A 26,010-nucleotide genomic window follows, 5' to 3' on the forward strand; every position below is an offset into this window, starting at 1 on the left:
ATTTGTTCCACGAGTATAACCGACATCTTTCCTTAGACACCTTTAGCTCAATCTGTTCGATCAAGAAGAACCCTGCTTGCCTGCGTGGAAATACCCGACAAAGTTACTACATCTCCACCTGCCCCGGGTTAAAAATCCTATTCGGTATTCCGAACAAAGTACCGACCTAGAAGAGGAGGTACTTTTTCGTCCGGAACAATGAGGGGTGGCCCTTCCCGAATCACTGGCGAGTGGCCATCAATGACCTTGGGATGAGGCTAGATGTAGAGATTTGGGCGGTCGTTAACTCCTGGAGGGACCTCGGCCTGGAAATGAAAGATTTCTTGGCCGAGGAGAAGCTTATACGAGCTGGGCTGAGTCCTCTTGGCAGGCCTCCACCGCTGCGCTCATATTACTCTTTCTCATTTTGTACTTACTTCTGTTTGTGACTAACCCCTTCCTTTTTCTCTTGCCGAAGCTATGTCGAACGTCGATGCAAAAAACATTTTGAGGAGCTTCCAAAGGGGGAAAAAGAGGAAGGCCTCAAAGAAGTTTCGTCGGGAGGGCCGACCCTTTAGTTCCCGCCCCACCCGAGGTCGTTGTGCCAGAGCCGATCTCGGTCGAGCTTCTGGAGGAGGAGGTCCGTCCCCAACCTCCTATCGTGGATTTGGGTGAAGACCAGGACGAGGGAGCTCCGCCTCACAAGCCCGAGAGTGCTTAAGTGCCCAAGCCTTAGCTCTCGAAGGAGAGCATAATGACCCCATAGCTCGGGCTCCTTAAAAGTAAAGACGTTGTTTTTCCTGTTGAAGTCGTAGAATGGGCTGACATGCCCACAAGTCAGCTCGGGGGCAGGGCTGCCAGTTACTGTATGGTGGTGAGTACCTCGCCTTTTTATTTTATTTCCTTATCCATCTGTTAATGGTACTTACATCTGCTTTCTATTCTCCAGGTGAACTCTTCCATTCATTCACTTGTCTACTAGTCCAAGATCCGCCTGAAGTAAGCCTAGGAAACCAAGGAGAATGCACGAAAACTTTACCGCGAGCTGGACTCCGCGAGCTGGACTTAGCTTGGGGTGAGGTTCTTTGAGCTAAGAAGGGAGCTAAGAGCCAGTAGGAGCTAAGCATGGTACTCTCGGAGGAGAAGGGGAAACTTGAGCGCGAGAATGAGAACCTCGATGTGATGATCAAAGAGCGCACCGAGATCTTCGACACCGCTATCCAGGAGGCACGGGCTGAAGAGATAAAGCGTGCCATCAAAGATTTAAAGGAGTCTTCGAAGTTTCACAACTTCCAGGTTGAGTATGGATCAAGCTCATATCGGTCTGGTTTCAAACTGTGCAATTGGCTGATGCGGTAGAAGTTTCCCGAGCTCGACCTCGAAGCTGTTTCCATGTCGGATGTCACTCCTAAGATGGCGAAAGCGGCTAACGAAGAACCCAGCTCCTCCGAAGAGGAAAGCGATGATGAAGTCCTTGAGGCGGGCCCGTCAGGAGAGGCAGGCCGAGAGGACGCAGAGGAAGATCGCATGGAAACCGACCTACCTAGCAGTTTGGACGCATAACCTTGCCTCTTTTCTTGGACCTCTTTATATGTGATGTACATCCCGGGCCTCCCAGCTCGGTTATAGTAGTTTTTTTCTTTGTACTCAGAATTCTATATTAATGAAATATAAGTGTTTTGGCAATCTTCCTGCACAAAAAAAAAAAAAATCTAAGTGTAGATTACTCCCGAGGTAGCAAGCTAAACCAAATAGGAGTGAACTTTTCCTAAGTATAGGTTGCTGCCGAGCTGGTGAGCTCGACACTATTAAGAACGATATAATTATTGTTGTATGCCAGGACGATTAGACACTGTAGGGTACATACCTGAACTGTCTATGCCTAGGTCGCTTATTTGTCTAAGTGTCGGTTATCCCTAAGTGCCGAGCTAACGAGTTCGGCTTCGTGCGAGATTAACCTTACATTACTGTACACTGAGGTAAATTAGACACCGTAGGGTTTACACCCGAGCTATCTATTCCTCATAGGCGACCAAGACTCGTCTGCCTATGCCGAGGAGGCGACAAGGACTTGTCTGCCTATGCCTATGCCGAGGAGGCAAGTAGGACTTTTCTGCCTATACCGAGGAGGCGACTAAGACTTCTCTACCTATGCCGAAGAGGCAACTAGGACTTGTCTCGGTGCCGAGGTCTTCTGTCATCTCGGCACCGTAGTTCGATGCCTTCTGGGAGTGACTCGCAGTCCTCTCTCTAGTCCGTCATCTTTGGGTTGAAAGTTCACGAGTAGTACCTTCTTAGGTTATCAATATTCCATGCTCGTGGTACTTGCTTCCCTTCTAAGGTTTTGAGCTCATTCGTACCTCCCTCGAATACCCATTTGACTTGGTACGGTTCGAGCTTGCCAATGCCGGGCTCTAGTATCATAACCTTCTAAAGAACCAGGTCGCCGACACGAAAGTGTTTTTTCTGACCCGAGCGTTATAGTACCGAGCTACTCTTTGTTGGTAAGTTGTGGTTCGAATGTAAACCAGGTCTCGTACCTCTTCTATCAGGTCTAGGTTGGTACAAAGCTCATCATTGTTCGTCTCCTTATTGTAAGCCTCCAGCCGTAGTGTGGGTACCTCGATTTCCGCCAGGATCACCGCTTCTGCGCCATACGTGAGGTTGAAAGGGGTTTCATCTATGACAATCTTAATGGTAGTTCGGTAGGCCCAAAGGACATTGGGTAGTTCGTCCACCCATAACCCCTTGGCTCGAGCTAAGCGAGCTTTCAGTCCATGAAGTATCGCTCTGTTAGTGACCTCTGCTTGCCCATTCGCTTGTGAGTGTGCCGCTGAGCTAAAATTCTGTTGGATCCCCATTTCGGAGCACCAACTTTGGAACTTAATATCTTTGAACTATTTCCCATTGTCGGATATCAGCACCCGAGGTAGTCCGAAGCGACATACTATGTTTTTCAAGAAGAAGTTCTGTACGTTGCGGGTTGTGGTCGTCATGAAGGGTTCAACTTCCACCCACTTCATGAAGTAAACTAATGCTACAACCAAGAACCTCCTCTGCCCTGTTGCTCGGGGAAAAGGACCGAGGATGTCAATTCCCCACTGCGCAAAGGGCCATAGGCTAGTAAGGTATTTCAGATCGGTCGCAGGTTGATGGTGAATGTTGGCATGCCTCTAGCACCTTTCAGATTTTTTGACGAGCTCGAGTGCATCTGTCTTCATCGTGGGCCAGTAGTAGCCTTGCCTTAATGCTTTCTGTGCGAGACCTCTGCCCCCCAAGTGTCTATCGCACAGGCCTTCATAGGTGTCACGAAGTGCATGCTCAGCTTTTGAAGGTCGCAAGCTACGCAGGTAAGGGAGTGTGAAAGACCTCTTGTACAACTGTCCATCTATGAGGACGTACTTAGTTGACTGATTCTCTACCCTTCAGGTTGCGTTACGTTTTGCAAGTAGGATCCCGTGGAATAGATAACTCATGAGCTGGTCAATCCAGCTCGGTTCCGCATGTGATACGGGAGTGACCTCTCCTGCCCCCTCGAGAATGCTGGGCTGAGGTAGATTCTCAATGGATACTGTTCGCATAGAGTTGATGCTCGTGCTGCCTAGTCGAGATAAGGCGTCGACCTCGGCTTTCTTGGACCTTGGAATCTGTTTGTTTAAGTAGGAGACGAAGCTATGCAGGATCTCTCAAACTTTGGCCAAATAAGATGCCATAGTAGGGTCGCAGACTTCGTACTCACCAGTGACTTGGTTAACCACCAGTTGTGAGTCACTACATACAATGAGGTGCTTGGCCTTCATTTCCCTCGCTAAGGGTAACTCGACGACAACGCTTCGTATTTCGCCTCGTTGTTGGATGCCTCGAACCCGAATCAGAGAGCATATTCCAGTTTCACCCCACTTGGGCCGTATAGTATCAGTCCTGCACCGCTCCCTTGCTGGTTGGACGAGCCATCGACGTGGAGGATCCATGGCTCCTCGTCCTAGGTCGGTTTTGCTCTGACCGAGACCGGTGCCGCACTAGTTGAAGCTCCCATCATGCGAGCTCGATCGGTTCCCACTAACGGTGTCAATTGATGATGCGCGATCTAACTACTCCTATTTGGAGGGCGATCCGAACTCCAGGTGGACGTCGGCTGGATCGATTTGCAAAACGATAGATCAGAGAACCCAGGGTAGCTAACCTGGTGAGGTCGCTCCGATGCCTAAGTCAGTAATTGTGCTGCAAATGCGAGCTAAATGGTTAAGAGCTTGAGTGCTAGTGAGTAGAGTAATCACACATACCTTTGCCTTGAGATTTCGAGTCTTTATATACTGGAGTAGCCGTGTGCTTCACGAAAGAGCTCCAGGTTCTCCGGGCTATAGAGATAAGGTTGGTTCCACTTTTGGAGGAGGGCGGTACGTGGATGAGACTTATCGTCCAACACCGATTCAGGCGGAAACGGGATGAGTTCTTATCGTGACCTCAGGAGGTTTGGGATTTGTTGACTCATCGTGATCCCAAGAGATTCAGGATCTGTTGGGATGGCCTCCAGAGTTGGTTATACGATGCTTCGACCCGTTAGCTCCGAGATGGAAATTCGATTCTTTAGTCCCGAACTAGACTGGATACCTGAGGTGCCTCTACACCGAGGCGGGTTTAGAGCCGAGGTGGCTGGGTACCCGAACTGCGAATGTTGCGAACTGGACTTGTTTAGCTGAATTGTCATCCTTTAATTAGATCGCACCTACGTATCCCTTTCTTGTTAGGTCGTGCCAAATCACCCTTCATCAATATCCGTTTTATCAAGTCCATAGATGTACCCATATTCGATTTGATTCGAACCGATCCGATCGGATCGATTTGCAGGCCTAATAACTCCGATAAAAGTAGAAGAATCCGTTTTATCAAGTCCATAGATGTACCCATATTCGATTCGATTCGAACCGATCCGATCGGATCGATTTGCAGGCCTAATAACTCCGATAAAAGTAGAAGAATAAAGAGAAATAAAGGAAATAAAAAAAGAGGCAAACGACAAAGTGAGAGTGACTGAATCTACTTCCCCAACACGTCAATGGAACGAAGAGGGACGAATAATTGCCTTTTACGTGGAGTCTTTAAATGGACGGTGGATGCCGTGGAATGCTTCAACTTCTACAGTTTGTACCGGAACTGCAATATAATCCGAAAATAAAAATAAAATGTGACGTACTGACGTGTCATGCCGGCCCTAAACACGTGTGAGCATTTACAACTCACAAATGTGGCGTCTATCGTCGATCTTAGTTTATTATACGACGGTAGAGATAAGGTGCCACGCGGCTCTTTTTAGTGCTGCCACGTTGAATAATTGTACTACACGGAACGATACGGTGTCAGAAAACCGAGAATGCGCGGTTTCCATTCAACTACCCAACTGGTTCAGAAGCAAAATATCCAGTGATCTCTTGCCACGTCATTTTGGACATAGATCGCCAATGGACGGTTCCTGAATCCCCACTCCCCACTCCCCAGGCGTCTTGGGCGGTTCTGCTTTGGAAATTCGAACTTTGTAAAACGCTGATAAAATTTCTATTCAAGAGTAGCGACTAGCGACTAGCGAGAAACTACTGTGAACCCTACCACTCTACCAGCCAGGTCCTCCCTCTCTCTCCCCCCGCGTCAAGTCTCTGTCTCTGTCTCTTTCTCTACAGAATTTATGACAATTAGTCAATGTTAGAAATTAAGGCTGTGTTTGGTTGCATTACAAATAAATTTATACTGCTGCAAAATTATGGCAGTGTAAATTCTGATCTCTCTTTTTTTTTTTTAATTTTTTAGTTTATTTTGTTTGATTACAGTATAGATGAAATAAATTAACATTTTTTATTTACAAAATAAAAAAATTAAATAAAATTCAAAACAAAATTAAATAAGAATTTACATTTTTTTATTTACACTTTCATATATTTATAATGATGCAAATAAATTTACACTACACCCGAACACAGCCTAAAGAATGGGCCAGTCTCCGGTGCGAATAGGAATAATAGATACTTCATCCAACAACACATGAAGCAATGGAATGATATGTGATGTTAATTGATTCACACATGCTATTAGTGCGCCAGTGGTTCATTTCTTGCTGTAAGGCCGCTTTTGAGGACAGAATAAGCCGAGGATTAAAGGGAATTTTATTTTTAATTCTAATGGTACAAAAGGAATTTACAATTTAGCTTTTTTAGTAAGGAATTTAACTATAACGGAGAGTGACATTTTGTTTGGTACTTAAATAGAGCGTGACTTCATGCCTTTTTCGTTTACCTTATACTAGAAGCAGCACCTGATGGTTGTAGCGGATATTTGGATCGAACTGATTAGGTTTATTGGGTCAGATGCAATTGTTCTAAGAACCGATGAATTTGATTCTAGGTCTAAAATTATAGATATATCAGGTTTGATTTGATTTTGGATCCTTAATATTTTTCATGGGATCAGTTGTGGTTCTATTTGGGCTCAATCTAGACTCGACCTGTTGGCAGCCTTATGAGACGCCTATACATAGAGCATATTACTTCTACACCAGCTAGGCATGTTTGATGCGGTCCGTAACAAGGACCTCCTCAACTTATACATATGAGTCCGTTTGGTATGGTTTGTTTGCGAGAGGTGAGTTTCAATGATAGAGCCGTGGAGCACCTATCTTCCTGAATGTAGTGGCATGTTTTATGGATTTTCACCAAACATAGATTCTAACATTCTTTCTTGTGATTGGAATACAGTGATGCACTCTTTGATTTTCCAGGAGTTTATCAAACATGGCTTCATAGTTTTCCATAAATGTCAAATGCAGTCTTATTCATATGGATAAAAAATGACCCAAATCATTCCTCTCTTTTTTCATATATCGATTCAAAATATACCCTAAAAAACTCATGGGAATAATTAGCATACTAATAAAAAATGCCAAAACACAATATGTCTCCAACCCCCAACATTTTCAAGGCAATCTTATTAATGGCAACGGGTCTAAGACTGAGTTAATTTAATTATCTAGGCGGAATTCATAATTACAGCTCTTGCCATTCACTACACGACCCTTTGTAGCTTCTCTAGATCCCCTCCTTTTTTCATTGGGCTTTGCCTCCTCAGACTTTGCATCTCTCTACCTACCTATCTCTTTTCTCCTCTCTAATGTCAAATTAACATCCTTCAGGTCTATTATTCAAACCGTTTTGACCATTTTTAAAATTTTTAATTTTTATTAAAACGGCCTAATTGTTCGGTTCAAACGACCGGATTATTCAACCCCAAAACCGGACCCTAACCGATTCATTCTCGGGTCAGTTTTAAAAACTTGCTTTAAAGAGTTTCCATTAACTACAACAAAACACAACTATAGCAGAATTTATTTTCACCGCTATAACTCTGTTTATATGCCATTATGTGCCGCTAAAAACTATGCCGGTATAGGCTTTAGTGGTATATATATATATATAAACGTTGCTATTAACGCTTCTATATGCCATTATAAGTTTAAAAAAAAAAATTAATTTGCATGCCTTTTGTGGCAAATACAAATGTCACTATAAATATAACACACATATGGTGGCTCTACATAAACGCAGCTATTGAGTTACAAACAATGTCATTTATATACATAGTTTTCAAAATCGGACCGGACTGGACGGTTGGACCTGTTCTTCTCCAAAATCGGAATTTCTCAAAAAACTGTTGATTTTGGTCAGCAAATTGCTGACCCAGGCGGTTAACCATTTGAACGGTTTTGACTGTTTTTTATTTTTTTTGTCAGAACGGACTGACCGTTCGACCTGGTAACCAGACCCCTGACCGGTTTGGTTTCAGGGTCGGTTTTAAAAACCATGTTTATATACGCTAGTATAGTCGTCTTACTATAAGATGCATCTTTGGTGGCATTTTGTAAACGCCATTAAACCTATTTAACTTTCAAATCCAATATTACAATCCTGTGATTTTTTATATCCCCTGTATGTACATTTCATTCATACTAAAATTAAATTTGTAAATAACTTTTTAATAGAATTCAAAATATATGCATTTCAAATAGAATCCATACATTTATTTTTTTAAAGCATATTTACACAATATATATATATGTTGTACAATCTTCCCAACCCAAAATTTGCACAGTAAAAGAACTTTTTCCTCAAGTTTTCTGAAATTTACCTATTTTCTATCCCTTGCAACCCTAATTTTTCGAACTCATAGACCTCAAATATTTACCTGAAAATTAAATTCATTCAGTGATTCATCAAATCATGTTGTTAGTGAGATATCAAAGAATAGTCAACTGACACTCAAAAAAGACATAATATCTACTTCAACTAGGCTTCTATGTTGCCTCCTACTGTAAGACATTGAACACATATATCATGACATACAAAATGTTCTAAACAAAGCTCCACTGCTAAGAAAGGTTGGCAATTCAAGCTGGAAATAGTGGCACGGTCAATGTTTCCAGCATTTGCCACCATAAGGGGAGGAGCATCCACTCCATCTGCATAGCCCTGACCACCAAATACTCCAACCGCCATTTGCATTGTCCTGCAATTAAAAAACAATAGCCTGCAGTAGTTAACAATGGCTGACAATACAAAATAAAAATATATAATACTGCTTTAGTTGTGGGGGAGAAATGAAACAAAAGGAAAACAGACCAAACACATACATTCATTAAGTCTCAAATTTACGGATTTCAGCAGGAGACATCACAAACTAAATTGGAAGCTATTATGACTTATAAATCATTAAAAACAACCAAAATTATAAATCATAAAAACAATTCATGTTCTTCTTCTTTATCTATATGATCAATTGGTGACTGATAAAAGGAACTACAATGGTGACGTTTTCTGGAGGTCTCAATGTTATCAGGTGTGATAAATTAAAAGGGACTACGATGTTCCAAGCTCTTTGAAACATTGGTTGGAAAAGTTCTTGGGTGGATCAAGACAAGACGACCAAAAAAAATGGAAGTTCAGTTCATTTAAGATTAATATAATTATTGAATAAGAGAGAGAAAGAGAGAGAGAGCAGTGGGGGACCTTGTAAGTTGTAACCTGGATGACAACACTCTTTAGGTTTCCAAAATGACATTGTTATACAAGGGGGTGTGTTATAGTTCTGCTATTTAGATTCAATTTTAGTAGTCATAGACACAATGCTTGTGTCTTTCTCAATTCTTGGGGCAAAGGTTTTATACTCTTTTCTTATCATGATTTCAGATAATGAATTCCTTTTATCTGTTAGTAATACAAATAGTTACATTGGACATAAAGACGAAAACTATACTGAAGCAGTTAATCTTCTCACAAATGCATACCTTGACAGGAAGCCATGACTAGCATCTTCGACAACTAAATGAGGCTTGTCAAACACCATAAGATGAAGCAACAGAACTAGCAGAGCTCTGTATAAGCTAAAGAAGTCAATAGAGTTGGACAAAATTTGTCCTTGACTGTCCAGATAAGATGAATACTTAAAAATCTAATGTTTGAAATTCCAGGAACACAGGAAAGGTCTTTTCTGTATTGACAACAATATTTTTGTTTTGATGAATCATAGTGACAACAATATGCCTAATCTGGGGCTGCATTTTCCATCCTCTGTTATCTCTGTATATTCTCCCATTAACAAACATATATGAAGACATTGTTCAGTGATACCAGAGAAATAAAAACCAATTAAATTTTGGTATAGACAAGTCAAACAATTTTATTCAGTTTAAGTAAAACATCTTGTATTTGGCACCACAAAACCTATTGAAAGCATAGCTCAAATACCGAAAAGAACAAGAGATGCAGAACAGTCTGGCCTGTGGAACTCATACATCTTTTGATAGGAGATGAACCAGAACCAACACAAATTATTGAACTTGGAAAATTGCTTTGGCAAGTTTGCAGCCTAAAATACCTGAAATTAAATTCTAGACTTGCAGCTAGTAGGATGTTTGTCCTCTCAACGTAATCATATAATGTGATATTTCACCAGGTTTTGACACAGTTTTCTAATTATCAATCAAGGTTTCCTATTAAATATATGTTCCTGTTTCATTTATGTTTTCCTCTGGAGTTCTCGTCACAAACAAAATAAATTTTCCTTGTCTGAAAAAAGAAAACCCTGGAAGTAAATCTGTGATATGGATGATGATGGTTATTCTTGAATACAGGTGCAGAACTTTAACGCTGGATAATTTAAAAAATAGAGTACATAAGAGACATGCATGCATTTTGATCAGTCCAAGTGCAGTAGTTTTCCTTCTAAAATTAATATGCCAATCTCTTCATTTTCCTCCTATAGAGTCCTACATTTGCCCATTAGCATTTTCCCCATCTTGCTTTGAGGAGTAAAGTTGACAGTTGCAACATTATCCTCAGATTCTTTTACTCTCTTCTCCTCCTCAACCAAATTCTAGCATTATCACAATGTTCCAAAACCCTAGATCCCTCTGTAAGTACGTGGATTTGGGTCCTATGAAGAATGCGTTGAAGACACTCAAGCAAGTGACCACAACGCACTCTGATTGCGTCTGCAAGCCCAAATTCCCGCGCTTAAAGACCAAAAGAAATGCGCTGAAGAATGCTCACGACTAACAAAGCTTGAAATCCCCACAGCGCAGTCCCACTCCAACCTCAAATCACACTAGGCAGAAATACTCGCAATGAGTTCCCGGTTCCAACACCTTAGATCCCTCAACGGGCATCTCTATTATGTGCTGGGTTAAGCAACCAAAAGATAAACTACTTACATGAGATGATATGTTATATATAGGGCCTTGAGAGAAGCAAAAGAACAAGTGCTCAAAACAGTTAACAAGGCATTCATATTTCCACTATACAAAAAGTCCCTTCTCAAACCAGATTTAGCTAATCCATCAGGCACTTGATTCAGATTTCTAGGGATCCATCTCCACCTACACCTCATGGATGGAGAAATGTCATGGATTTCATGTAAAGAACTGAGAAGGTTTCAAGGGCTGAAACCTGAAACTCAGCCCACAAAATAACATTGCTACAGTCGTAACCTTGCACAGCGAGGGTCTTGGCATTTCTTAGGCTTCATTTGTCATTCCTTAAATATTTCAAGGACTTATCTGGGGGAGATAAGTCTTTAAAATAAAGAATGCCAAACCCAATATCGAAAAAAAAAACTAATATCGATTCATAAGATTTTTTTCTTGTGAACAAAATTGATCTTATTATCCATTTTCAAAGAAATACCTTGCATTAAATTACCAATCATAACTATATTGTTACAGAGAATAGGTTTCGTTTTGATGACTTCTTTTTGTGACTCTGTTTGTAATCATCTTTGGGACACCTCCCCTCAGATGTAATCTTTCATTTCTTCAATGCTTAATGAAATCTTGCAGTAGATTTTGGTGCAGTTATAAAAATTAAATTTGACAACATATTATTAATTTATAACTACTCCTTTATCTGCATAAATAAATAGCACGTGTCCTCGCACTAATAAAAATAAAGTCACCAGAAATAAGGACACAGTACATTCATTTTTAATGGATAGCACAGTAACAATATAATTCATATGGCCCGGCCGGCATCATAGATTTTCCCTGCAAATAATATACCCATCTATGATAACTATCACTCATATATATGGCCCAATTCTCACCTCCAACTTCATGATTCTCATTGTATTATAGAGAAAAAAGTGAATGACCTAGAAGAGGTGGAGCTATCAGATCAGTCATATGGCCTGATTCCTACCTCCAACTTCATAAATGATTCTCATTGCGCAATTGCAGAGAATATCCTTTTAAGAGCTATGATTGATTTCTATGGCCTGACTCCCTCCCACGTTAAATTTAACCGTCATGGCTGTTGTATAGAAAGGTTTTCACACTTTTCATACTGGTTCTTTGTTTACATTGGTTGCCAAGAAAGTTATTGCTCCAAGCGATAAGACACATGATAAATAAAAGAGCACGCTTTACTAGTATTCACATTACATATATTTAGTTCCATAAAAATCAAACATCAATCCATTTTTGTGGATCCAATCTCCACCCCCAATTCTAAAACTGGTAGTCAATTACAGATAACTCAGAAGAAGTAGGCCATGAAACTTGAACCACAACCATGTGTTCCTCCTCATACGTAAACGGCACCTCTTCACCATCAATTAGACAAGCTTTTGGCTTTTCTGATGCAAACGACCTCATCTCTCCGGTTCCCCTCACTCCAATTCGAACCGAGTTTGTCTTGATGTCTAAGTCCAGTGATCGAATGGCACCGCCAGTGTTAAGCATGTTGATTAATCCAATCGTAGCAAATTGGATTTTGTTCGATAATAACTTCACCGGAGAAACTGTAAGTAGCTCGAAATTAAAAGGCTCCAATGAAATGTCCATCTGTTCCCACGGCTTCAAGAGCACCAACTTCTTCGCCCGGAACATATAAACAGCAAATACTTGTACCCCTTCAGTGGAAACCGGATTCTTTCCGTTTTGCCATTCAATATCGTTCGGGCTCGTCATAGCCGACACGGAACGCGAAAACTCGGAGGCACACTTGTTTCTTCGAGCTCGACGGCACCAACCTCCTCCCTGGCAGTTAAATGCTCCCAATACTCCAGTGAACTGTCACAAATTCGAAATTAGTCTGAGTCTCAGACACCTTTGGAGCGTGAATGGGCGGGCCTAGATAGTCAGCCCAGTTCAGCCAGGGGACTTTTGGCTTGGGCCCATTTTGGGCCTGAAACAAAGCAGCCCTAGGCCCTATCTGTAGAAGCCCATTTAAATTCTATACGAAATGAGTGGGGGGTTTTTTGGATAGAGTACAGAAATCAAGGACAGTCAATACGGTACCTTGTTGAGGTTCCATATCTTGAGCATTGTCTTTCCATCATGCAATGGATCTTGAAAGAAGCAATCCCTAGTGGGAAGTGCGTAGAAATCGCACCGGAGAATCGAGCCGTCGGGCAACACTATGCTCTTAAGCAACCGGAAGTCATGCTGTCCGACGGAGTCACTCACGTAAATGGGGCCCCCTGAAATTGCCCGGGAAGCAGCGTGGAATTCTGCGCAGGGGTGGGTGGATTGAAACATGTCCCAATCAGGGTGTATGAAGTTCCCCATCCATAAGCTATTGTACGCGCAGTGCACCATGTGGCACCCTTGTAGCCAGAATGTACCATTTGGATCACCAGACGGATCAATGCACCAAAAATCGTCCCCTGTTGCAAGTTGCAACACAAGATGATTAGTGTTGGGCCAGTTGGCTTGGCATCTTTTATTAATCCATCTACTGATGGATTGATAGATAGATAGATCAAAAGCTAGCCTTAGCCTTAATTAATCATCCATCGTATCATACAAAAATATTCCATTCTAATGGTTTCTTTTCATCCCTGTAGCTTCAAATTAAAGCCATCCTAGCTCTCTCCTATCTTGATGAGTGTTCTATCATCTATTATATATATGTTACGTACCGACGCGGCCAAGTGAGATGGCCTCAGTTCCGAGGAACATGAAGTCGTTGCAGTGCTCCATGCTTGCAATGACACCATTGCCCCTGAAATGTTTCCGCACCGACTCCGTTATGGCCTTGTAGTAAGCCTTGGCTAGCTCCACCCTACCGCCGTAGTCCTCGCACAACATCTCTAGCAGCTGCATCCACCAAAGCAAAGCAAAACAAAACAAAGCATTCTGTTATCGTCGCTACTCTTCCTTCTTCCACATGTCGCTTGAAAATGCGGTGTTTATCGAATCGGGGATGGGCGAGTGACACGTCACCGCCCCGACTCATGTTTTTCTTTCTAGAGTAGACACAGATTTTCATCGTCACCGTCTAAAAGATAAGAGACTTCCTAGTTTCAGATTTCTACCAAAAAAAACAAAACATTGTATCCAGACAGGGGTCCAGACTTTTCTAGAGAAAAGGCCTATCTCTAATACAGTAACACTGACGTTATCTGAGTGACACTTGGAAACTCTTTTTTGCTCTATCGGGAAGGGAACATGCATGTTTAACGAAGTGAGTCAAAGGACTGATAAATTAGATATGAGAATAAAGTAAAGACGTAGGAAGTGTTTAAGTTTTTAAAAGTTGAGTAAGGAGAACTTACATGAATTACATCCACCTTGACCCCGTCAATTCCGACGGACTGCAGATGCGAGTGAAACCCCTCGTACATCTGCTGAACCATCTCAGGTGGGACCAACCCCACGCCGTTGTTGACAATCTTATCGACGGCCAGATCTTCCATGGTCATCTGCAATCCAGGAGAGAGCTTAGGGGCTATGACCCTGGATTCAGGCATCCCGGGGACATGGGGTCGAATCCCACCCCAGTAGCCACACAATGCGTGCCACACATATACGTACTCTATGCTCTTGAACGTCTCCTTCAAGTCCCTGATAAAGGCACCCATGCCCTTGTTTGCCCTGCAGCAGGTACTCTGGTAGCCCCTGAATTTGTAGTTTTCTTGGAATTTAATGAGTCTACAGGGCATCTGCTCCCCGGCAGATGTTCTGTTCATGCCCTCTTGGTCGGTTATGGGGTCATCATCGTGGCAAATGGATTGCCATCCGTCGTCGATGAGCACCAGCCCCGGCGGGCAACCGCCCTCCACCAGACCCTTCACCCCCTCCCACACTCCGCCAGGGTGTACTTTAAGATAAAATGCGTCCCAGGTGCACCAACCAAACTTGTCTACTATTCCTGGAGGAGTCTTCTCGTCCAGGAGTCTGAAGGTTCCTAGATGGACCCTCACCACCTTCATTGCGTCTCTAACAAGACTATATGGATCATCTCCAACGTGCATGTACAGTGAGCTCCTAAAGCTTGAGCTTGTCACTTGTGTCGACCCGCTCTCTACGCAAATGTCCAAGTTGTCGTCAACGCCTGGTTGGAGAGAAGCACGGAATGACCCCTCAATGAGGGGAAGCAACAGAACATAAGGACGGCCGAAGTCCGACTTGTCCAGAACCATGATCTGGGTCTCGTGTTCGACGTCGCTGCCTTTGTCTCCCACCCAATGCGTCGTCCACCAGACTTTGAATCTAAAGATGCTCATGAACTTAATACCTCTGAGTTTGCCTAGGGAGACGACGTGCCTACTCTTCGATTCTTCGGCATCAAAACCCACGTAACAACCGACCGTGTTTGTTGCCTTGTCTGTAGATGGAGTGGCTACAATATCCAAAGGGACATCGGTGAGGATGGGGTGCCCGTTGGCAGTGAAATTCGAACCATCGAGAGTAACCGACGATGGCCGGCCATCGTCGGTGACCCCAATAAGGTCTGTGGATCCTTTGAGCAAACTAGGGGCCATGGGATGGGGAGATCCAAGTTAGTATAACACGCGCACAAAAGAATGAAGAGATGAAATAGGTGTGTATAGACAGAAAACACAAAACAGATAGCCGAGTTGGATCAAGATCAACGCATGCAAGGAAAGGCCCAGGAATACCGCCTTAAATAGACAACAAAAAGGGAGGGGGGGAACTGGAAATAGAAAAATACCCAATAAGGTAATAATCTTCACAAGATTTGTTTGTGGATTGCCTATCCTATCCTAGACTGGACAGTTGCAAATTGACTTCCTGGACAGCTTCCTTGAAACTTGAAAGCAGGAAAGGTTTATTTCTCTAAGCTACGGGCTACGGCCGAAGTTTCTCGGCAAACGGGTCAACAACATCTATGTCTCTCTCTATTGAATTCGTGTGGGTCCGGGCTTGGCTTTGATGCCTGTGACTTCCAGTAGTTTCAGGCTTGAGCTTCCGATGGACCGACCCCCTAAGAAAAAAAGGGCAAAAGTAGATTAGTGAACTGAACGAAGTGATTGAAGAAGACACTCAGACAGGAATGAAGAATGACGTGGAGTCCTTGTAGGCGGTGGTCCTTACTTAAACCTTAATCCTGGTTTTACAAAAACAAAACCGGATATTAATTGCGAACAACCCCATGTTTCCATCCTTAGGACTTGTAGCAAGGGAGACAACGAGAAATTCTTTTAATTCTTTCGTTTTTGAATTTCGATGGATAGATACTTAAATTCTTTTATTCTTTTATTCTTTCGTGGGTAATGGAATGTGTGCTTTTCTGGGTCCCGCAAGATGTTCCAATCCGACCATCATCAGCATTTAGAAGCGGAAACTTTCTTTTGCTTTCTAATTGATTCCAAATTAAATTTCCGATGTTATAAAAATGACAGGGACTAAACGTTCAAAAGACAGACAGAAAGAGAGAAGACTCCCTCCGGCACTGTCCTCTCGGTAAACCAAGACATTTGGTAGATGAGTAACAGAAACAATAATCGGCAGATGTGATCATGAGACTCACAAGTCACAACTTGGTCTCTCTCACTGAGTCACTGAGTCACTGGTACCATTTTTCTTTAATCAGAGATTTTATCAATTCAGGGCCTTCAGATAAATTCAACCTAAAAGCCCCATTATCTTCCTTTTAACAAGGCTTTGGCTTCCACATTTCGTGACTGAAACAAAAATGGAGCCTATCTTAATCCTTATCTTCGGTAACAGTTTTATACCCCAATTCATCATTAATTGTTTTATTGATAATCGAAATAAAATAAAAAATAAAAATTCAATAAAAAAACGAAATTATTTTTCTACTTGGTGTCAGCTCAACAATTGAACCTTCTACAGAAAATGTGTTAAATCTTGATATTATAATTAAACAAGAAAAAATATAAAAACATAAAAATTATAAAAACAAAGAATTATTTTTAATAAGTGTAACAAATTATTCATATTAAAAAAATTAATAATAAGTGTACCAAATATTATTGATGATGGAAATGAAATATAAAATCCAAAGCCAATCCAAAAATTTAAATTATTGATGAATCAACATTTTAACATTTTGGGTCAAATGTATTAATCCTTCTAGTTATAATTAAATAATATAAATTAAAAAATAGAAAAATAAAAGAATTACAAAAAAAATACAAAAAATTTATACAAAACATATGGAAACATATTATTACTATCATCCTCATCAATATCATCATCTAAAGTTACCATGTATACATCCATTAGTGTCACTCAAAAGAGCCAATATAATAGTGAAAAATGTAAAAAAAAAAAAAAAAGGTCAAACATCATACCATTTGTAAACAGGTTGCCTTTAATGATGGATACACATGTGAGTGTAGAGTCCCACATTAGAAGGAAATAACACAAGGGAACGGTCCACAAGCTAATGGCTTGTGCAAAGGAATCTAAACACAACAATGATGTCAAAGCCGAAAGTTTGTGTAGGCATGAGTATGATAGATGCATGCAATAATTCCTACGTCTTTTAGTTTTCCTGTAGTTAAATAATAAATAAGAGTAGTTGATCTCCCATGATAATTAGCACCCATCAAACTTGATGATATAATAATAATTTCTGATGTGGCGTAATCCGATTGTTTCCTGTTGAAGACGATTTGGCTGCCAATAACGACGAGAGCTGAGGTTCTTGCAAGAAAGGAGTCAGAGATCCCGGGGTGGTTTATCCGGCGGGGATATTCCGATGGCTAAGTTAGCACCTGGTAGTAGAGAGTTTGAAGATGATATCAGAAAGTTAGAAAGCTAGAAAACAGAGATTGTCCATCATATATTTGCCCCTAAGGGGTGAGGTCCTTATATACCGGAGTCTGCACGGGTTTGGTGGAGTGGTTCCTAGATCCTTGCTGTGATAGGATCCGTTTGCGTGTTAGGTGGGTGAAATGCCACCAACCGATAAGGTTGCCCATCTTCGCTTGAATCACGGAATGGGTGAGCTAATGTAGCCGTTACAAAGTACCGTCCCGTAAGATGCGGGGTACGATGGTGAGATTCTCGGGGTTGTCATGTGGAGGTTAGCTTGACTAGGTAGCGAGCTGCCTGTGAAGTGCCGAGCTATTTGGTGGCAAGATGCCCGACATTCTCTGAATGCCGAAGTGCCTTAGTACTGAGGTGATCTTACACCGAGGTAGGCTTGTCTTGAGGTGGATTCTTTCCGAGGTGGCCCGTCTGTCCGGGTTCGATCTGTAACGGACTTGATATCGTTATCCTGGTCGCAATCTGATACCAGGGTGACTTCAGTTCGAGGTATCAAGGTACCCAAGGTTGCTTTGTAACGAACTGATCTGTCACTTGTGTCGAGTCACGTCCACGTGCCGATCTGATCATGCTGAGTTGTCATTTATGTCAAGTCACGTCCACGCGTCCTCCTGTTACGAGGTCGGGCCAAATTTTCCTTCATCAATTTTCGTACCTAATTTGGAAGAAGACTCACATGTGATAAGTAGATTTTGGAATTCATGTGCGAGTGTAAAATCTTACATTACCGAGATTTCTGGTGGGGAAAAAAGGAGAGAGGGAAGGGACGCTATCTCAAATCATGGGATATCATCCTTAAGCCTAAAGAATTGGGAGGCTTAGGCTTGGTTGATGTGGCACGGAGAAATAAAGCTCTTATATCAAAATTGTGCTGGCGCTTTTGTAAAAACCCAAATTCATTATGGGCGAAGATCCTCCGTGCGAAGTACTTATAACATGGATCCTTTTGGAGCTCAACCAAGAAGAGTGCTAACTCTCCAACCTAGTCTAGTATGCTTGATTGCCGGAAAATTCTGCTGAAAGCTTGCAGATGGATCATAGGCGATGGATGGGATGTAGGTGCTGGTTGTAATCCTTGGATAACTTCTGTTTCTGGGGGTCTGAAAAGTATGGAAGTACAACCTGGACTTGGCCGAGTGGCAGATTTTGTCCACCACCCCTCTATGTCATGGAAAAGAGATGAATTAAGCTCAGTTTTTGATAAGGATACTGTCAGACGTATAGTTGGAATTCGGCTCCCAAATCCAGGTACTGCAACTCATGATTTCCTAGTCTGAACGGTCACACCCACCCATGGAGAGTTTACAACTTCTTCATGCTTAAAGGCACTGGAGCTGAAAACTCAGGCACATCTAATATGGGTGTGATCGACGGAGAGCTGTAGTGGAAACAGAAAATTATTCCTCCTCGTGTCAAGATTTTCATTTGGAGACTGGAGAGTATTGTATGATTCATTACCCACTAAAGTCAGCCTAGCTAAACACCGGGTTATAAATGAGATGGAGTGCCCGCTTTGTGGCGGCAATGAGGTGAGTTTGGAACATGTTCTGATTACTTGCCCTGCTGTCTCGCCGATCTGGTTTGGTTCCACTTTAGGTATGCACATGGACTGTAATTCGAGCAAAAGTATAGCGCAGAGGTTAGCTGAGTGGTGGAAAATGGACCAAACTCAGCAAGGACAATATGTCCTTTTGAATGCTGTTGTACTGATGTGGTTCATATGGTGGCAGCGAAACAAGAAGGTGTTTGAACATCAATTATTCAATCCCAGTCGGTTCTCATCAGAGCAATAAGCCTACAACAATTCCATTCTTCAGACAAGTCGAAGTCCACCTCCCCCACTGAATGAACAGTAGTTGTCTGAAAATGTCCCAAGACAATGGATTAAACCTCCCCAGAACTGCATAAAAATTAATGTTGTTGGAGCTACGACTACTGAGGCTGCGGGGGGTTGGTATTGTGCTCTGTGACCACGACCACAATGGCTCTCACCGGTTTTCTAGAGCAATCTCCTTGCAGCCATGCACATCACTTGAAGCGGAAGCCTTGGCTTTCCTCTATGGACTGGAATTCGCAATGGAATTAAATCTTCATAATGTGATTATTGAAGGTGATGCTCCGGTTATAGTTCAGGTTCTGTTGGTGGAAACAGTTCATCCACCGTGGAAAATCAGCTCCGTAATCACTATCTCGGTTTCTTTAGTTAGGAGGACTGGTTTTGCCTGAAAACAGTTCATCCTGAACTGGCCACCTCTCTTGTATCCTCTGATATTACTGGTTCGAGATAATTGAATTGATCCGCTTTTGCCTAAAAAAATGCCTTTGTATGTACAGGGGTAAGATTGTATACATCTAATCCCCTTACATCCCGCATTGGTGGAAGCATTAAGCACTAGGCTGCCCTTTAGTTCCATTCAATCCAAACAACCTTAGGCAAGAGAATGCAAGATATGGCAGATATTACAGATTTAATTAAGACCAGTGATTTAATATGTGTGTGTATGTATACGTATGTGTATAAATAATGTACAATATGTTTTAGATATGTTATATGTATTGTTTTATATTTTTTAATTTAATTTTAAAATTTTTATTTATAAAAATATTAAAAATTGCCATTTGAGATCAAAAAAGAGATTTTCTTTTCATGAAAATAGCGGAGAAAGGCACCTATGGTTTCTTGGGATGCATAGATCTCAAAAAGTTATCAAAATAAATAAATAAATCTGACATCGAAGTGCAAAGTTATGGCTTTCAAAAGTTTTGTATGCATTGAGTGTGCAACCTATGACCCAATCATTGGGTCAAATGGGTCAACGGTTTAATCGATTAGGTCGAATAGTTCTTGACCAAGTAAACGATTTTTTATTATCTGACAAGTCTTAACTGAACCAAATTCGTAATCCTGACCGAGCGATAGTTCAAACGGTTCGATGGATCGAGTCAATAATGGATTGAAAACATTGATTAAGACTTTTTTCCCTACTCTAGGAATAGAGTGCAACAAATCATATCAGGAGCTGGTTTTGCTTGCTACTCTCTTTAAAATGACATTGAATATAGCAGCTTTTTAGTTGCCAAACTAAATTGCAAGCTTAATTAAGTACTTAGAAGGGTGTAGATTGGGACCTTGCTTCATGTGATGGCTTGAAGCCACTACTGTTTCTTCTTAGTGCAGGGAGTAGATCCCTACTATAAAAATTTTGAACATAGTGAAGTTTCACATGTTAATCCGAATCTCAACAGTCAAGAGTAGTTAGTGCACCTTCAGTAGTAACGTGGGTATGTCAAGGTCCCCAGCATAAATTAAAGGAGAGCGTTATTAAAAATGTAAAATTCTTGTTCAAAGTAAATTGATTTGACATTGAAGGTGAATCTTTGGTGTTCAAAGTAAATTGATTCGGCATGGTACGTAACAAGACAAACCGTGTCGGTGGCATGCCGACCTCAGACACGTGTAAGCATTTACAGCTAACGAACTTTTTCTACGACACTGGAGATAAGGTGCCACGAGATGCGTATTACTTACTGCCACGTTGAAAGGTTGTTCCTGCACGGAGGGAAACGGATTCAACTACCCACCGATGTGGTTCAAGTTCAACAACCAAAACAACCAGCGGTGAGCGAGCGAACTCTTTTTCTTATTCTTTTTTTTTTTTTATTTCCTGCCACGTCATATTGGATAAAGTTGGTCAATGGCCAGTTCCCAGTCTTGTACCAATGAACGTCCGTCTACCTTGTATTACGATGTGGGAAGAAGGCGTCATGGGCGGTTGGTTCTGCTTTGGAAGTTTGAAAGTTTGAACTTTGAAGAATGCTGATCCAAGAAGTCCGACAAGCAGGTTCTCTCTTTCTCTCTCTCTCTCTCTCTTTCTCTAGAATGTATGTTTTGTGATGATCAGATCAGCAACAGCAAGCAATGTGGTACCGCCAGGTTCTTTTTCTTCTTACCTATTTTAAGATATTTAAAAAAAAAAAACAGATAGCATAAACATAAGAATGATGACAAGACATGGGTCTGTTAGAGGGAACCGAGCATCCGGATAGTTACGAATTTAATAGGAGACAGAAGTCGTTGTTTTATACATTTATCGAAACTGGATAAGTTTAATAGAATTGTTACAACGACTGGGGTTGGACGGTGTGAGTTCTGGGATGAATGTGAAGAGTGGAATGAAACACCGTTGTTCGTCATAGTAAAGAATGTCGACTCGAGTGCAAATAGGAACATGACACTCTATCCAACAACAATAACACCACGCCACCATGGTATGATATGTAAAAAAAGTAGAGGTGTCAATTGGTAATCGAGAGCATAATTAGATTGGCATAAAAAGGAAATAAAATCCACCCCCTATCTGCTACGAAGAAAACGTGAACAGGCTAAGAAGTAGAAGTGTCAATAAGTCCAATGTGAATCCACTTATAAATAGACCGGACCTAATTCAGTCCAAATCTAATATAAATCAAATTCAATCCAATCCATTAAAATGTAAATGAACTGGATTGGATCCAATCCAAATTGAATGAAATATAAAAAATTATATAAAAAAATTACAAAAAATATATTAAAATGAAGAAAATCTGAAAATTACAAAAAACACTTGTAAAAATGCTTTGATAAAAGTATTTTCATAAAACTACTTTTACAAATGTATTTTTATAAAAGTACTTTTATAAAAAGTGTTTGTAAAAATGCTTTCATAAAAGTATTTTTATAAAAGTGCTTTTATAAAAATGTATGGAAGTACTTTTATACTTTTGTAAAAGTGCTTTTATAAAAATACTTTTGTAAAAGTGCTTCCGTAAAAGTGTTTGTAAAAGTACTTTCGTAGAAATGCTTTCATAAAAGTATTTGTAAAAATGCTTTCATAAAAGTACTTTTATAAAAATGTATGGAAGTACTTTTATACTTTTGTAAAAGTGCTTCCGTAAAAGTTATTTCATATAAGTGCTTTCGTAAAAGTGCTTTTATAAAAGTATTTTCATAAAAGTGCTTTCTCAAAATAGATTTTATAAAAGTACTGTAAAAGTACTTTTATAAAAGTACTTTCGTAAAAGCATTTCTATAAAAGTACTTTTATAAAAATGATTTCATAAAAGTGCTTTTATAAAATTGTTTATGTAAACTGCTTTTATAAAAGTACTTTTGTAAAATTACTTTCGTAAAAGTATTTTTTTTTAAATGCTTTTGTAAAAGTACTTTTCATACTTCTATAAAAGTGATTTTATGACCAGTTTTGATATGTTTCAAATTGGACAAGGATTTAGCTTCATGATAGGATTTTATTGGAAATTTGGTTTAGATTTGGTTCAAACGAATAAGAATATGGACCAAATTATTTTGGATGGCCCAATCCAATAATTATAATGAGTCGTCCAAATCCAATTTGACAAGATTTGGATCAGATTGATTCCAACTCAAAACCGGTCGATTGACACCCCTACTAAGAAGTAAACACGTTAGTGGGTCCATATATCCAGTAATCGTGTAATAAACAGTTGACGTGCATTCGTGCTTCTAAATGAATTTCATAGTCCTCGCCCGTTGTAAAAATTTAAGTGCAATTTGACAAGTCTTTTTTAGAAGATCTTCTGACAGACTTGACAGCCAAAAACCAATGTAAAATCTTGAATTAAGATCTTAATTATTTCAAGATGATTTGGCTAAGGCACATTTTTTCTGTACAAAGACCAGTTGGGCAAAAATTTCCATTTGGAGCCTCTCAGAAATAGCCCCAAATGGGCTTTCCATGTTTTTTTTGAAACTGCTACTTTCAACAACTAGATCTTTTTCTAACCAGAAGGAAAACTCAGCAGCCTCCACAAAAAGACGAACCAGACAAGGCCCTAATTTGCAACATAGCCAGACTAATTTATTACAAAATGGCAGATATCATATACCATATTTGTACATACAATCCTATGCCTGCTATTAGAGAGGGATCTTAATTGACATCTGAAGATCTAACACCTGGGTTCAATACTTCGCCGAAGTATTGGCATATAAAGAAGTTTTCAGAAAGACATGCCTATTAAGTTCATTCAAGCCCTCATTAAATCTGTATGTAGCACCAACGGGAAAACCAAAATGGCTTATTAGTTCACAAGATATGTGACAATCCAATGCAGCTCAGAGCCTCAGATTAATGGCGTTGCCGTGGTTACCAATGGTTGATCTTTGCTCATGAGGAACCTACTCATGGATTGTGGATGCAAATGCATTTGACCTGTTTCCTTCACATGAATAAGAAGTTGCAACATATTCAATCTGTTTCACCAACTACGTAGTTACACAAAAGATGAAGTCTTAGCTCATTAATTTATTCCCCAAGCGTTCAATGGAAATATGGAATAATTTCAAAGTTCAAAGAGCAAAACTTGAACTATTTCCTAAATACATACAAGATGCTGGAACAAAATAACCAGACCAGTTTCTACAAAATTTGTTTAAAAGACTGGAGCATCTCAACTTGCAGCTTCACCAGAACTCAATTCATCACTTTCTTTCTTAACACTTGACATATCAGCCTTGTCCTCTACCATATGTTCCTTCTGGTACAGTTCATCCCTCAGCCTGTTGATCTCCAAATCCTTCTCTTCTAGTCTTCGTTGTAAGATAAGTACCTGAAATACAATAGCTTTTAAATTTTTTGCAACAGCAATGCTAGAGGCAGAATTTAACGTGTTTACAGGAATCGCTTGATAAAGCTACCAGACAATACCAAAACATCCCTTGAGCCATATCGTGACAGATCAATACTTTGAACCTTGCTTTGGATTTTATTCCTTTCATTCAACAGTATAATTGATTAAGCTCATCATGTGCCATCACTAAGGTCCAGAGTCCAAATCAAAGAGCCTCTCCTCTGGTTATGCAAAAATCACTTGATTGTAGGGGTGTAAATGGATCGAATCCGAATCGGATCAGACAATATCCAAATACGAATCCGATTAGAACTTTTGATTGCAGTAAACCTACCAAAAGGTAACTTTGGGGTACGGCAAATCAGGGACTCTGGACGTCACCTAATGGGAAAGTGTCATCCACTAAAATGGAACGCCATCAGGACAGTAGAAAGATCCATATTCGTATGAAAAAACTGCACCTGCCAACGAGTGAAAACCTCAATGGCAATGCTACGGCTGAATTGGTCATAATCGACTTCTGCAACATGCTTGTCAACCAAATGATGATGGAAAAATATAATATATTATATAACATCACTTTACAGTATAATGATTTTTATATTAAATTTCAGCACATGATTTTTGGTCAATAGGAATTATTTATCATTCATCCATTTCAAACTGAAGCATAAAAAGTAGAAATGGTTACGAGCAGTTACCATCTCATTCGATTTCTCCATGTCATTTGTTAAACCCTCCATGTGTTTGCATAAACCTGTATGCATACAAACACAAAGCATTACCTTAAACTATAAAACAAGGCCCTGTATCTCTCTCTCTCCAAGACAAATTGTAAACAAATAAATACGAACACAACAAGAATAAGCACAGAGGGTTGCCGAGAATAGGACTTTTTTTGTTACGATCTTTCTGTCTCAACATAAAAAATGAGGATATAACTTTATAACTGTATAATATTTCTACCCCTTTTACAGCAAAAGCTTTGTTTTCAATTCCTTATGTATCGGAAGAAAGCAAATCCTGAACAAGCTAAATCCACGGTAACACAGAAGTCTGATAAATCTTCTGAATAATTTAATATACACTTTTTCTATGTGCAGAGGCATATGAAATAAGCATCACTCATCTAAAAAGATAAAACACAAATATTATAGTGATGCAATAAAAAATAATTAACCTTCTCTACCTAAATGAACCAATCTATTCATTAAATAAATACATTCCAGAATATCCATGCAATCAAAAATCAAACTAAGAATTAAAACAGCTTCTCAAGTCTCAAAAAAAAAAGGAATACATAATAACTCAACTTCTCAAGCATCAAAAGAGCCAAGTATAAAAAATTAACCCCAACAGTTTCATAGAATATTTTTATACTGTTATATTGACCATGCCTAACCAGAAAAATTACAAAACAATTAGGATTAAACCTTAAATAAATGAGAAAATTTGATATTCTAATTACAGTCAAATTTGTTGATCCTTGAGTTTCAAAAAATAAAAACATCAACAAAAACAGTATAAATAAAATCAAAATTCACTAGGCCGATTGAAGAATTAAAAACAGTATGATGATATTTCTGACCTTCAAATTGACTTCTGAGCTCTGCATTTTGGGACTTCTGTAAACCAAGTTTCATTGCTAATTCATGGATCTGCAAACTCAACAGTGTTACTATTTGGCAGCTAAAAAAGCAAATGGAAAAAAAAAACTAGTAAAATTGATGCAAGAACATTTCAAAGCTTAGCTGCATTAACTTTCAAATGCCAAATACAAATACCCTTTATAATCAGTAACAAAG

General features: G+C 40.1%; 2 protein-coding genes across 2 annotated transcripts in view; both read right to left on the bottom strand.

Moving 5' to 3' along the window:
• Positions 1 to 11,916: 11,916 nt before the first annotated feature.
• Positions 11,917 to 15,611, bottom strand: LOC148853811 (galactinol--sucrose galactosyltransferase-like). The gene is made up of 4 exons (XM_088985707.1): positions 14,071 to 15,611; positions 13,435 to 13,612; positions 12,812 to 13,179; positions 11,917 to 12,583 (listed from the first exon to the last, which is right to left on the bottom strand). Exons 1-4 carry the CDS (start codon positions 15,277 to 15,279, stop codon positions 12,020 to 12,022), a joined length of 2,319 nt encoding a protein of 772 aa, XP_088841833.1. The 5' UTR covers positions 15,280 to 15,611; the 3' UTR covers positions 11,917 to 12,019.
• An 8,237-nt stretch (positions 15,612 to 23,848) lies between these two features.
• The window catches only part of FIP37 (FKBP12 interacting protein 37), a 33,237-nt gene continuing 31,075 nt past the window's right edge, over positions 23,849 to 26,010 (bottom strand). The window contains exons 12-14 of the mRNA XM_088985708.1: positions 25,794 to 25,863; positions 24,907 to 24,962; positions 23,849 to 24,184 (exon numbers count right to left, since the gene is read on the bottom strand). Of these exons, the coding sequence (XP_088841834.1) occupies positions 24,026 to 24,184; positions 24,907 to 24,962; positions 25,794 to 25,863 (285 nt within the window). The 3' untranslated portion in view covers positions 23,849 to 24,025. The remainder of the gene's footprint in view (positions 24,185 to 24,906; positions 24,963 to 25,793; positions 25,864 to 26,010) is intronic.

The sequence above is a fragment of the Nelumbo lutea genome, chromosome 4, assembly GCF_056320005.1.
Source record: "Nelumbo lutea isolate HS-2025 chromosome 4, American lotus-T2T, whole genome shotgun sequence".
NCBI classification, from domain to species: Eukaryota; Viridiplantae; Streptophyta; class Magnoliopsida; order Proteales; family Nelumbonaceae; genus Nelumbo; species Nelumbo lutea.